The following is a 12633-nucleotide window of genomic DNA, read 5'->3' on the forward strand; positions in this document are numbered from 1 at the left end:
CACTGCACCTGTTCTGCCTTTTTTTCCTCCCCTCCCCTCCCCTTCCTCTCTTTCTTTCTTTCTTTTTGATGGAGTCTCACTTCATCGACTAGTCTGGAGTAGAGTGGCACGATTTTGGCACACTGCAACCTCTGCCTCTCGGATTCAAGTGATTCTCCTGCCTCAGCCTTCCCAGTAGGTGGGATTACAAGCACGCACCACCACACCCGCCTAATTTTTGTATTTTTAGTAGAGATGGGTTTTCACCATGTTGACCAGGCTGGTCTTGAACTCCTGACCTCAAGTGATCTGCCCGCCTCGGCCTCCCAAAGCGCTAGGATTACAGGCGTGAGCCACCACGCCCAGCCTCCTACATTTTTTTTTGAGACGGAGTCTCCCTCTGTCGCCCAGGCTGGGGTGCAGTGGTGCAGTGGCTGGATCTCAGCTCACTGCAAGCTCTGCCTCCTGGGTTTACGCCATTCTCCTGCCTCAGCCTCCCGAATAGCTGGGACTACAGGCGCCCGCCACCTCGCCTGGCTAGTTTTTTGTATTTTTTAAGTAGAGACGGGGTTTCATTGTGTTCACCAGGATGGTCTCTATCTCCTGACCTCGTGATCTGCCCGTCTCGGCCTCCCAAAGTGCTGGGATTACAGGCTTGAGCCACTGCGCCCGGCCTTGCCATTTTCATATATCAACTCTGTTAAACCTTTGTACAAGCCTATGAGTATTCTTAGAATCTCCAGAGGAGGTAAGCATTATTATTATCATCTCCATATTGGAGCTGAGAAAACTGGAGTACAGAAAGGATAAGTAACTTCCCCAAAATCACACAATAAGTGATAGAGCCTGTATTTGAACTCTGCCCACATGGTGCTAGAATCTACATCCTGTACTTTACCTCCACTGTGTTGTCAATCTAAAGTAGGCCGCTTTATTTATTTATTTATTTTTTGAGACAGAGTCTCACTCTGTTGCCCAGGTTGGAGTGCAGTGGCACTATCTTGGCTCACTGCAGCCTCCACCTCTTGGGTTCAAGCAATTCTCACACCTCAGCCTCCCAAGTAGCTGGGACTACAGGTGCGCACCACCACCCCCAGCTAATTTTTTTTTGCATTTTTAGCAGAGACGGGGTTTCACCATGTTGACCAGGATAGTATCGATCTCCCGATCTCCCAAAAGTGCTGGGATTACAGGCATGAGCCACCGCGCCCAGCCAAAGGTAGACCTCTTCTACTCCATTTTTCTTGCTTATAGTACCTCCTATTTTCCCTTTTGAGCACTAATCACAATTTGCAATTAAATATTTGCTCATCACCAGGCATGGTGGCTTACACCTATAATCCTAGCACTTTGGGAGGCCAAGGCAGAAGAACACCTTGAGGCCAGGAGTTTAAAACCAGCCTCAGCAACATAGTAAGATCTCACCTCAACAAGTTTTTTTTTTCTTCTTCTTCTTCTTTTTTTTTTTTTTTTTTCTGTTGGCCAGGCTGGAGTGCAGTGGCACGATCTCAGCTCACTGTAACCCCCACCACCTCCTGGGTTCAAGCGATTTTCATGCCTCAGACTCCCAAGTAGCTGGGATTACAGGCATGCACCACCATGCACAGCTAATTTTTGTATTTTTAGTAGAGATCAGGTTTCACCATGTTGGCCAGGTTGGTCTTGAATTCCTGGCCTCAAGCGATCTGCCCACCGGGTGAGCCACTGCACCCGGCCTCGACAACAACAAAAAAACTTAAATTACCCTATGCATTTCTTCATTTGTATCCTTTGTAATATCCTTTATATTAATAATAAAACAGTAAATGTAAATAAATAAATACTGTTTGTCTCTTCCCAGCAGATTGTAAGCCTAATTAGGGCGGGGATCATATCTGTTTTATTCACATCGTAAGCACTGTGTAACCTCTTTTTTCTTTCTTCTTTGGGATGGCGTCTCACTCTGTGGCCCAGGCTGGAGTGCAGTGGTGCCATCTCAGCTCACTGCAACTTCCGCCTCAAGCAATTCAAGCGATTCAAGTGATTTTGTATTTTTAGTAGAGATGGGGTTTCACCATGTTGGTCAGGCAGTCTTGAACTCCTGACCTCAGGTGATCTGCCTGCTTTGGCCTCCCAAAGTGCTGAGATTACAGGCGTTAGCCACTGCGGCCTGGCCAATAGGCACTATATAACTATTAGTTGAATGAATGAATAAATGAATACTTGTGGGCATCATTCACTCTGTAACAAACTTTAAAAATTTAATTTTACTTTGAAACAATTTCATACTTTCAGAACAGTTACAAGGATAATACAAAGAAGTTCACACAGATAGGCCGGGCGCGGTGGCTCAAGCCTGTAATCCCAGCACTTTGGGAGGCCGAGACGGGCGGATCACGAGGTCAGGAGATCGAGACCATCCTGGCTAACACGGTGAAACCCCGTCTCTACTAAAAAATACAAAAAACTAGCCGGGTGAGGTGACAGGCGCCTGTAGTCCCAGCTACTCAGGAGGCTGAGGCAGGAGAATGGCGGGAACCCGGGAGGCGGAGCTTGCAGTGAGCTGAGATCCGGCCACTGCACTCCAGCCCGGGCGACAGAGCAAGACTCCGTCTCAAAAAAAAAAAAAAAGAAGTTCACACAGATATCTCATTAAGGGTTAGCCATTTGTTCACAAAATACACTTTAGAGAGCAAGAGGATTCATTCCAGGAACTCTTGAGCAACAAATATTTATTGAGCGCCTGCTACTATTGGATTACATAACAGTCTCCTAACTGGTCTCTTAGCTACAGCCATTGTACCCCCACCCCTAGTCCCATACAGCAGCTTCCTTTTACTGATTTATTTATTTATTTATTTATTTATTTATTTATTGGGACAGAGTCTCGCTCTGTCGCCCAGGCTGGAGTGCAGTGGCGGGATCTCAGCTCCCTGCAAGCTCCGCCTCCGGGTTCACACCATTCTCCTGCCTCAGCCTCCCGAATATCTGGGACTACAGGCGCCCGCCACCACGCCCCGCTTATTTCTTTTTGTGTTTTTAGTAGAGACGGGGTTTCACCTTGTTAGCTAGGATGGTCTCGATGTCCTGACCTCGGGATCTGCACGCCTCGGCCTCCCAAAGTGCTGGGATTACAGGCGTGAGCCACAGGGCCCGGCCACCTTTTACTAATTTATTTTTGAGGAGGATCTCGCTCTGTCGCCCAAGCTGGAGTGCAGTGCCGCGATCTCGGTTCACTGCAACCTCCGCCTCCCGGCTCAAGCGATTCTCCTTCCTCAGCCTCCAGAGTAGCTGGGACCACAAGCACGCACTACCGCACCCGGCTAATTTTGGTATTTTTTGTAGCTACGGATAGGATAGAGATCTTTGTCTATTTTGTTCATGAAGTGTTGCAAGCGCCTGCAGCTGTACCTGGCACATCTTTGTTGCTCAATAAAGAGTGCCTGAATAAACGAATGCTGAAGGTATGCTAGTACCAGGTACTGTTCTCAGTGCTGGAGTTACAGCAAAAAACTCCATGTCCTTGTGGGATTCTCATTGGAAGTACGCTTAAGCTTAAGCCATTTTTCCAATCTTGGTCCCACCATTTTGTTCCCTGTGAGATTTGGGGTAAACTACTTAAAGCCTCCAAGCCTCACTTTCCTATCAATCGTTACGAAGATTAAATGGAAAAACAGCATTTGTATCGCATTTAGCATAAGAAACCCTTTAATATTTGTTTTCCTTCCTTTCAGACTGGAAGACTGGAGCCTGACATCTCTGCCACAGGCTTAGGCGAGGTTTTCACAGGGACTTGGAAAGGTGCAAACGGCCAGGCTTACCCAACTGTTAAGATATTCTGGTGAAAGAGTGCTTAAAAGGGTTGGAAAAAGAAACCAGTGAGTGGCTAGGACCACCTACTCCGCCGTTTTGCCTCGGAAAAGCCTGGCCGGCTGCCGGCAGGTGGAAGTCTGGAGAAATGGGAGGAAAAGAGGGGAGGTGGCTGTCCACAACTGAAAACTACACATCCCAGCACGCCCCGCGGCAGACGACTACGGGTCCCAGCAGGTTCGCGGGGTGGATCGAAGAGAGGTCTCTTGGGCCCTGTAGCCGGGGTTCTGCCAGAGGGGGCGCCGGGCGTACCGAGATAGCGGGGAGAAGCGGGTCGAGCTTTAACGGCGCTGCGCAGACGCCACTCACGGGCCGGACGTGACGTAGGGAAAGTTCCGGCTTCGGCCTCCGCCGCTGCCGCCGCCGCTACTACCGCCGCCGCCGCTGCTGTTGCCGCGGCTTGTTATTCCTAAAATGGCGCCGCTAGACCTGGATAAGTATGTGGAGATAGCGCGGCTGTGCAAGTACCTGCCAGAGAACGACCTGAAGGTGAGCCCTGCCGGGGCGGGAGCCCTGTTTGCGGGCTCGCCCCTTCCGGCTGTGGGGCGCCCGGCGGCCCGCCCTTCCTTTCTCCGGGACCCCCGCTGGGTATCCCGTCCCGTCGCGGTGGAGGGCCTGCCCCAATGCCAAGCGACCCGGTCCGACCCGGCGTCACGCCGAGGGTCTGGGGAGCCGAGTCCCCCGAATGCTGTCCCAGTTGCCTCAGTGGAGATCCCGAGGGATGTCGCGGCCTCTGCCCCAGGGTCGCCCCTTCTGGCCTTCGGGCTGCCCCAGGACCCGCAGCTGTAACAGCTTTGCTTAGAAGACTCGGCTCACCACCCCATCCCCGGGTCTCCCGCAGTTGGAGCCGAGCCCCCGCGGCAGTGCCCTCGGGATGGGGTCGCCACCACTGGAAGTGACAGGAGCGCGGAGTGGCCGGCGTCTGACAGGAGATGCCACCGGCTCCCGGAATGCGGCTCCAATGTGATTAGGTCTCTGAGGAAGGGGCAGGCGGTGGGCCCGAGTGGTTTGGTACTGACGGGAACGAACGTCAGCTCTTTCTTTGCCACTCCTCCAAATTGCTTTTTAGGATCGTCGGTTTTCTTTTGCTAATTCAGAGGTGAATCCCGTTTTTGAGTATGTTGTTGAGGTTACTGAAGTGGATAAAGTAGTTGGTTCTCAATAAATACAAATACTTTTTCCTTAACCACTTCTGAACTCAACATTTCATTTTCTTGATTTTCTAAAGGAGGTGAATTCTTTGTTACTCCTGAGTCCAAGTAAGAGTAAATGTATGTATGGGTAAGGAATGGCTTTGGTATACTGCTTTTCTTTTTTAAAAACTTTTAAATTATTATTATTTTTTAAATTGAGATAGAGTCTCACTCTGTCCCCCAAACTCGAGTGCAGTGGTGCGATCTTGCTCACTGCAACCTCTGCCTCCCGGGTTCAGGCGATTGTCCTGCCTCAGCCTCCCGACTAGGTGGGATTACAGGCGCCCACCACGACTCCCGGCTGTTTTGTATTTTTAGTAGAGACAGGGTTTCGCCATGTTGGCCAGGCTGGTCTTGAACTCCTGACCTCAAGTGATCTGCCCGCCTCGGCCTCCCAAAGTGCTTGTATTACAGGCCTGAGCCACCGCGCCCCGCCTAGGGTATACTGCTTTTTTGAAAAGTGTTTCTATGCATTTGCTGAAATCAGAACTTAGGTTTCTAGCAGTGCTTATCAGCTCGTGCTAGTATTTATCCGACTCAGTGTATTCTTTTTTTGGAGACGGAGTCTCCCTCTGTCGTCCAGGCTGGAGTGCGGTGGCGCGATCTCCGCTCACTGCAAGCTCCTCCTGCTGGGTTCCTGCCATTCTCCTGCCTCAGTCTCCCGAGTCTCTGGGACTACAGGCGCCCGCCATCACGCCTGGCTAATTTTTTTGTATTGTTAGTAGAGACGGGGTTTCACCGTGTTAGCCAAGATGGTCTCGATCTCCTGACCTCGTGATCCGCCCACCTCGGCCTTCCACAGTGCTGGGATTACAGGCGTGAGCCACCGCGCCCGACACCGGCTCAGTGTATTCTTAAAGAAATATATTACTGTGGGTTTTGTTTTATTTGTTCTTTGTACAGTAAGTTGATACTTAACATCAGTCAACAAGTATGCATAATATTTGAGGCCACACATGGTGTTATGAATGTGACTGAATTGTACTTACCTGTTAATTTTGTGTGGCATATGACAGGGGAGTCATTCCTCTGCATTCTCCCATTTTTAATAGAATAATTTAAAATAAGGACAGCCTTCGTTAGTAGTAATGTAGCATTCGTGCTCATCTGAGTCCTTCAGACACTCCTTTTGTGACTTCTTTCTGCTATGTGTTTTTTTTTTAAGGGAATAAGAATACAACCAGCATTGGGATCCAATTCATGGAAAACTAACCAGACCTCTTAGTAGCATTATTAATCCCGTAGGTGAGGTTGACTATTGCATGTCAGTGAATTGACATGGAATTTTTTCTTTTTATTTATCATGTGTAAAGCTTTTTTGAACTTTGTGTTTATGATGAATAAAATGTTGCTTTTTATGAAAATGTGTCTAGGGCGCGGTGGCATAATCCCAGCACTTTGGGAGGCTGAGGCAGGTGGATCACTTGAGGTCAGGAGCTCGAGACCAACCTGGCCAACATGGTGAAACCCCGTCTCTACTAAAAACACAAAAATAAGCTGGGGGTGGTGGCAGGTGCCTGTAATCCCAGCTACTTGGGAGCTGAGGCAGGAGAATTGCTTGAACCAGGGAGGCGGAGGTTGCAGTGAGCCAAGATTGCGCCACTGCACTCCAGCCTGGGTGTCAGAGGGAGACTGTGTGTCAAAAAAAAGGTAATCTGTTGGACTTCTTTGTACCTCTTAGTTTGATAAACATTAGATTTCCTTCTTAAGGAAGTATAGTTTTTAGACCATTTTATTTCCTGCATTGTACTTGTATTTGTTTGGTTTTTTTCTTAAAAATTTAAAAAATCTTTTTATCTTTTTTTTTTTGAGCAGGGAGACGGTCTCACTCTCACCCATGCTGTAGTGTGGTAGCACAATCATGGCCTACTGCAGCCTCGACCTCCTGGGCTCAGGCAGTCTTCCCACCTTAGCTTCCTGAGTAGCTGGGACCACAGTCACATGTCCCCATGCCCAGCTAATTTTTATTTATTTTTTTGGTAGAGACAGGGTCTTGCTATGTTACCCAGGCCAGTCTTGAACTCCTGGGCTCAAGTGATCCTCCCACCTCAGCTTCCCAAAATGCTGGGATAACAGGCATGAGCCACTGTACTCAGCTTGTATCTGTTTCTTAATAAACTTAAAAATATGTATTTTGGGCAACCAAGACAAAATAATTCTGAATTTTTCTTTATAAGTTGAGACTTTTTTTCTGTCTTGGAAATGTTTTTATCAGATTAATTTGTTGTGTTGCTCATCTGTGGTGTATTTAAAGAAGCTTAATTTTGTTTCTGTTTCTTGGCATGGAGTGCAACCTAAAATTAGGACAAGAAAGTATGCCAGGAGTACTTTTTCTGAGGCTGTAAAGGCAAAATAAAAGATGCTATTAAGAAAAGAAATTATTGAGGCCACTTAATGAACATGATGGAAAAGATTTGTTCTGGTAGAAAAGAAGACAGAAATTTACCTGTATTTTAAATTGATTAGAAGATGGAGATACTAGATCAAATACTAAATGCACAGGATGTTCCAGATGTAATCACAATTTCTGTTTCGCTAAGTTGGAAATGGTCACATCACTAGTACTGGATCAAATCTACATAACTGTTTTTGTTTGTTTGTTTTTTTGAGACAGAGTTTCTCTCTTGTTGCCCAGGCTGGAGTGCAATGGCGCGATCTTGGCTCACTGCAACCTCCGCCTCCTGGGTTCAAGGGATTCTTCTGCCTCAGCCTGAGTATCTGGGATTACAGGCATGCGCCACCACACCCAGTTAATTTCGTACTTTTAGTAGAGAGAAGGTTTCTCCATGTTGGTCAGGCTGGTCTCGAACTCTCAACCTCAGATGATGTGCCCACCTCGGCCTGCCGAAGTGCTGGAATTACAGGTGTGAGCCGCCGCGCCTGACCTGTTTTTTTTGTTTGTTTGTTTTTTGTTTTTGTTTTTGTTTTTGAGACGGAGTCTCGCTCTGAGGCCCAGGCTGGAGTGCAGTGGCCGGATCTCAGCTCACTGCAAGCTCCGCCTCCCGGGTTTACGCCATTCTCCTGCCTCAGCCTCCCGAGTAGCTGGGACTACTGGCGCCCGCTACCTTGCTGGGCTAGTTTTTTGTATTTTTTAGTAGAGACAAGGTTTCACCGTTTTAGCCGGGATGGTCTCGATCTCCTGACTTCGTGATCCGCCTGTCTCAGCCTCCAGAAGTGCTGGGATTACAGGCTTGAGCCACCACGCCCGGCCAACCTATTTGTTTTTTTTTGTTTTTTTTTTTTTGAGACGGAGTCTCGCTCTGTCTCCCAGGCTGGAGTGCAGTGGCCAGATCTCAGCTCACTGCAAGCTCCGCCTCCCGGGTTCCCGCCATTCTCCTGCCTCAGCCTCCCGAGTAGCTGGGACCACAGGCGCCGCCACCTCGCCCGGCTAATTTTTTGTGTTTTTAGTAGAGACGGGGTTTCGCCGTGTTAGCCAGGATGGTCTCGATCTCCTGACCTTGTGATCCGCCCGTCTCGGCCTCCCAAAGTGCTGGGATTACAGGCTTGAGCCACCGCGCCCGGCCTATTTGTTTTTTTTGAGATGGAGTCTTGCTGTCGCCCAGGCTGGAGTGCAGGTGCACGTTCTCAGCTCACTGCAACCTCCACCTCCCGGATTCAAGCAATTCTCCTGCCTCAGCATCCTGAGTAGCTGGGATTACAGGCACCCACCTCCACCCCTGGCTAATTTTTGTATTTTTAGTAGAGATGGGGTTTCACCATGTTGGCCAGGCTGGTCTCGAACACCTGACCTCAGGTGATCCACCCTTCTCAGCCTCCCAAAGTGCTGGGATTACAGGCGTGAGCCACCGTGCCCAGCCTACATAATGGTTTTGAAGGAGTAAGAATGACATACGTGGGCCAGGAGGCTGAGGCAGGAGAATTGCTTAACTCCGGGAGAGGGAGGTTGCAGTGAGCTGAGATCGTGCCACTGCACTCCAGCCTGGCCAACAGAGTGAGACCCTGTCTCAAAAAAAAAAAAAAAAAAAAAAAAAAAAAAGACATGTGAAAGTGAATGGACCACAGTGTAATCTTTCTTATAAAGAGTTCATGTGATTTTATCCACAGGAAAGATTTCAGAGAGATTAACAAAAGGTACAGATTCCATACCTGACCAAGTGGAAGAATTAATGATAAAGGCAGGTTTACTGAATACCTATATTGAAGTATTAATATTTTTGGGGAGCAGGGGTTCTATAACTTGGAGGTTGTCTAATCTCTTGTACAGTTCTTAAGGGTGACATGTTTACCTGAGGTCTTTTTATTTTTATTTATTTTTTGAGACTGAGTTTAGCTCTGTTGCCCAGGCTGGAGTACAGTGGTGCCATCTCAGCTCACTGCAGTCTCCACCTCCCGGGTTCAAGCAGTTCTGCCTCAGCCTCCCAAGTAGCTGGAATTACAGGCACGTGCCACCGCGCCCAGCTAATTTTTGTATTTGTAGTAGAGATGGGGTTTCACCATGTTGGCTAGGCTGGTCTTTAACTCTTGACCTCAGATAATCTGCCCGACTCGGCCTCTCAGGGTGCTGGGATTGCAGGCACGGTGGTGCCTGGCTGAGTTATTTGGTTTTGCAGTGAATTTTTCTTCAGGTACACTGAGGACAGCTGAACGCAACAGTTAGGGATGGACCTGGCTTTGTATGGGGCTGGAAGAGTGTTTTCTATGTTTGCAAGATCCTTTCTTATACCTTGTTTGTCCTTATGGCCACATTTCATTTGTCTTTTGGCCACAGAATTACAGTCTCCTTTGTCTTATGAGAATAGTCTTATAACAATGTTCTCCAGTAGAAATATTATGCTCACAAATGTAAGCTTCAAATTTTCTAGTGGCAGTTAATTAATTTATTTTTTTGAGATAGCATCTCACTTTGTTTCCCATGGTGGAGTGCACTGGTGCAGACATGAGTCACTGCAGCCTCAAACTCCTGGGCCTCTGTAATCCTCCTGCCTCAGCCCCCTGAGTAGCTTAGGACTTCAGGTATGTACTACCATGCCTGGCTAACTTTTTGAATTTTTTTGTAGAGATGGAGTCATGCTTTGTTACCCAGGCTGGCCTCGAACTCCTGGCCTAAAGCAGTCCTACCACCTAGGCCTCCCAAAGTGCTGGGATTATACATGTGAGCCACCATGACTGGGCCACATTTTTAAAAAGTATAAAAACAGGCCAGGTGTGCTGTCTCATGCCTGTAATCCCAACACTTTGGTAGGCTGAGGCGAGTGGATCACGAGGTCAGGAGTTCGAGACCAGCCTGGCCAACATGGCGAAACCCCATCTCTACTAAAAATACAAAAATTAGCCAGGTGTGGTGGTGGGTGCCTATAATCCCAGATACTCAGGAGGCTGAGGCCGGAGAATCGCTTGAACCCGGGAGGCAGAGGTTGCAATGAGCAGAGATTGTGCCATTGCACTCCGGCCTGGGTGACAAGAGTGAAACTCCATCTCAAAAAAAGAACAAGTAGGCAGGCATGGTGGCTCACGCCTGTAGTTCCAGCACTTTGGGAAGCCAGGGTGGGCAGATCACTTTTGGTCAGGAGTTCAAGACCAGCCTGGCCAAAACATGGTGAAATCTATCTCTACTAAAAAAAAAATACAAAAATTAGCCAGGCATGGTAGTGCATACATGTAATCCCAGCTACTTGGGAAGCTGAGGCAGGAGAATTACTTGAATTCGGGAGGCCGAGGTTGCAGTGAGCCAAGATCATGCCATTGCACTCCAGCCTGGGCAATAAGAGCAAGACTCTTGTCTAAAGAAAAAAAGTATAAAAATAGATAAATTTTTTTTAGTAATATTTTAACCCAATTTCAAGATGTAATCAATATAAAGTTATTAATGTAACATTTTGCCTTTTTTGGGTACTAATTCTAGGACATGTGTCTATTTTACACCTACAGTACATCCCAGTTTGGACCAGCTACATTTCAGGTACTCATTAGCCCTATGTGGCGGTAGCTGTTAGATGGGACAGTGTAAATTGTTGACTGCTTCCTAGTCTTTTTCTTAGAATTTCAGAGCTGAAGGAGAATCAAAATTCATTTAGTACTGTACTCTTCTCACTTTATATAAAGAGAAACTGAGCTTTCTAGTCTATGATTTGCCTGAGGATGTACAGCTAATCAGTGACATCCAGAACTTGATTTGAAAGCCTCTGTGTTCAGAGCTCTTTCTGATATAATTTATGATTTTTTAGGATGGCGAATAGCATGCTTTTCTAGGTACATCTTCCACTACATCACCTTTTTTTTTTTTTTTTTTTGAGATGGAGTCTCACTCTGTCACCAAGGCTATAGTGCAGTGGCGTGATAATTGGCTCGCTGCAACCTCTGCCTCCCAGGTTTAAGCAGTTCTCCTGCCTCAGCCTCCTGAGTAGTGGATTACAGGCATGCCACACCATGCCTGGCTAATTTTTGTATATTTAGTGGAGACCGGGTTTCACCATGTTGGTCAGGTTAGTCTCAAACTCCTGACCTCGTGATCCGCCTGTCTTGGCCTCCCAAAGTTCTGGGACTACTGGCGTGAGCCACCGCGCCCGGCCCACCATTTTTGGTTTTTTTTTTTTAACTGTACTTTCTGTTTTAAGGACACTGGACTGCCGTCTTCTGATAACATGCCCCATACTTCCCTGTTTCTTTGCTTCTGCTCAGTCTACTTTCACCTGTTTATTAAAATAATTATACAGTACACATATGAAATTGTTTAATACTCATAATGTTGTGAATTGAGTACTGATATTTGCTCTGTTTTACAGACAGGTAACCAAAATTCAGACAGATTTAGTAACTTTGCAAAGTCATACAGCTAGTAAGTAAGTGAATGGGTGGGTTTCAAACCTAGGCAGTCTGGCTTCAGGGTTCACATTTACAACTATCATTTAAGCTTCTTCTATAGAACACCTTGTATGCCCTCTATTTACCTCCCTTCTGAGCTCTAGCTCAGATGGCACTTCCTCTATGCAGGACTCCTAGGTTCCACAGTCAGAATTTATTAACAATGATTAGAATTTACATAGCCACTTATAGTTTTGAGAGACCCTTCATGTTGGTTCTGTGATTTACACAGTCCTTGTGATAGGCAGAACAGATATCATCAGGGTCAGGACTTGGTGAGTTTCAAGTGATTTTTGCCATAGTGACTCAACAGAGTGCACATCTGAGTTTATTTGCTATTTTAAAATCCCTGTTCTCTTTCCACACTGACATTGCTTTAGCATTTTATTGCCCCATTTTACCACTTAGAGCGTTCTGTCTTGTGTGATAGCAAATATATCTCCGTTATTAAACTGGAAAATTCTTTTTTTTTTTTTTTTTTGAGACGGAGTCCCGCTCTGTTGCCCAGGCTGGAGTGCAGTGGCCGGATCTCAGCTCACTGCAAGCTCCGCCTCCCGGGTTTACGCCATTCTCCTGCCTCAGCCTCCCGAGTAGCTGGGACTACAGGCGCCCGCCCCCTCGCCCGGCTAGTTTTTTGTGTTTTTTTAGTAGAGACGGGGTTTCACAGTGTTAGCCAGGATGGTCTCGATTTCCTGACCTCGTGATCTGCCTGTCTCGGCCTCCCAAAGTGCTGGGATTACAGGCTTGAGCCACCGCGCCCGGCCTTTTTTTTTTTTTTTTTTTTTTTTTG

General features: G+C 47.3%; 1 protein-coding gene across 2 annotated transcripts in view; it reads left to right on the forward strand.

Moving 5' to 3' along the window:
* Positions 1-3815: 3815 nt before the first annotated feature.
* PPP6C (protein phosphatase 6 catalytic subunit) overlaps positions 3816-12633 on the forward strand; it is a 48158-nt gene continuing 39340 nt past the window's right edge. For both annotated transcript variants that reach the window (XM_025359041.1, XM_025359042.1), the window contains exon 1: positions 3816-4317. In XM_025359041.1, coding sequence (XP_025214826.1) covers positions 4243-4317 — 75 coding nt within the window. In that variant the 5' untranslated portion in view covers positions 3816-4242. The remainder of the gene's footprint in view (positions 4318-12633) is intronic.

This window comes from Theropithecus gelada, chromosome 15 (assembly GCF_003255815.1).
Source record: "Theropithecus gelada isolate Dixy chromosome 15, Tgel_1.0, whole genome shotgun sequence".
Classification (NCBI taxonomy): Eukaryota; Metazoa; Chordata; class Mammalia; order Primates; family Cercopithecidae; genus Theropithecus; species Theropithecus gelada.